Source organism: Atta colombica, unplaced genomic scaffold (genome assembly GCF_001594045.1).
Source record: "Atta colombica isolate Treedump-2 unplaced genomic scaffold, Acol1.0 scaffold9, whole genome shotgun sequence".
Classification (NCBI taxonomy): Eukaryota; Metazoa; Arthropoda; class Insecta; order Hymenoptera; family Formicidae; genus Atta; species Atta colombica.
In genome coordinates, this window is record NW_017259583.1 from 1,741,099 (window position 1) to 1,742,777 (window position 1,679).

General features: G+C 29.7%; 1 protein-coding gene across 2 annotated transcripts in view; it reads left to right on the top strand.

Annotated features, from left to right (window-relative positions):
* The window catches only part of LOC108693308 (ATP-binding cassette sub-family G member 4), a 27,149-nt gene that overhangs the window by 25,002 nt on the left and 468 nt on the right, over positions 1 to 1,679 (top strand). For both annotated transcript variants that reach the window (XM_018202188.1, XM_018202189.1), the window contains exons 9-12: positions 156 to 268; positions 589 to 757; positions 852 to 1,108; positions 1,456 to 1,589. In XM_018202188.1, the coding sequence (XP_018057677.1) occupies positions 156 to 268; positions 589 to 757; positions 852 to 1,108; positions 1,456 to 1,589 (673 nt within the window). The remainder of the gene's footprint in view (positions 1 to 155; positions 269 to 588; positions 758 to 851; positions 1,109 to 1,455; positions 1,590 to 1,679) is intronic.

Genomic DNA, 1,679 nt, shown 5'->3' on the forward strand with positions numbered 1-1,679 from the left:
TATATAATATATTATATATAATATTTATATATTCATTTTACTCTTATTTTAAACACTGTTGCATTAATTAAAATATATTGTTAAGCTTGAAATTTTATTGCAGTTATTCTAAATTTATATAAGCAACATTGCATTTAATTTTTGATTTTTTTCAGCGGAACATCCTTTGAGAAACAAAGTAAATGGTAACAGCTTACACGCGACAAATCTCGTTCATCAAATCAAGATTTTGCTAAGGAGAGGCTTTATCATGTGTAAACGAGATACGGTAAGAATTGTTTGCTTATCTATTGTGTTTTAATATACATGTCAATGATGATTTTAATCAGCGATTCTCTTTGAAAGTTCCAAAAATTATTTGAAATCCTTCTTTTTAAGATTATGCGGAGTATTTTTCTACAATTATTGTATTGATTAAATTGAATAAAATGAATAAAATCTTAAAAATATTAAGAACTAATATTTTAAGAATTCAGAGAATATGTAAGTCGTACAAAAAATCCAAGCGTTTTCGATCTGACGTAAAAAATGCTTGCACTACGATCACACGAATTTTATTTAACAATATATCGTGCACATATATTGTAGACTCTGACACATTTACGTATCGCTGTTAACATACTCGTTGGTGTAATGCTGGGTTCTGTTTTTCTGCGATCCGGCGCTGATGGATCCCGCGTTTTGGACAATTATAATCTTCTATTTGCTATCCTCATACACCACATGATGACGACGATGATGCTCACAGTAGTTACCTGTAAGTATCCGTGTATTTTCCGTAAATGATTTGCGATGACTAACTTTCGCAAATGTGAATTTGTAATAGAAAGCATCTTATCTTTGATTCGCAGTCCCAATGCAAATGTCTATCCTCCTAAAAGAGCATTTCAACAGATGGTACAGTCTAAAGGCGTTTTACACAGCGATAACGTTGATTGACATGCCCATTTCGATAATATGCTGTATACTTTTCTCGATAATCGTCTACTTTATGTCAGCGCAACCATGGGAAATTATTCGATTTTCTATGTTCGTGGCCATTAGTCTATTAATCATGTTTATAGGACAAGGTACCGGGCTTATGATAGGCGCTGTATTTAATGTCGTGGTAAGAAATCAAGTATTAATTAGAACTGTTGCTGATAATCAGTGATATTATTCATAGACCGTAATGTTTGTTATTTAATTATCTTTGTTATTTAATTGTATATATAGTTAGTATCTCTTATCAATGTTTGATCCTCTTATTAATTTATTATCAATTTCTTTTAATTTTGATATTATCAAATGTGTCATTAATTTGTTTTTTATTATTATTGATATGTTATATAGATTTATTGCAAATATCAATAATTTATCTTATAGATAAGAATGTGCTGCACTTATTGCAAAATGTTTCATAAAAATGTTTAATTTTTGAAGTAAAATTAATGAAAGAAACATTTTAACTTGCAGAATGGCACATTTATGGGGCCAACATTAGCATGTCCACTAATGATGTTCGCTGGATTCGGAGTATCATTACGTGATCTACCAAGCTATCTTAAGTGGGGTAGCTATATCAGTTATTTGCGTTATGGTCTAGAGGGGTAAGAATTATTTTGTAAATTTTGTATTATTACTTAGTAGCAATATACACATATTTATCACGTGTATTTTCAATAGTATATATATATATA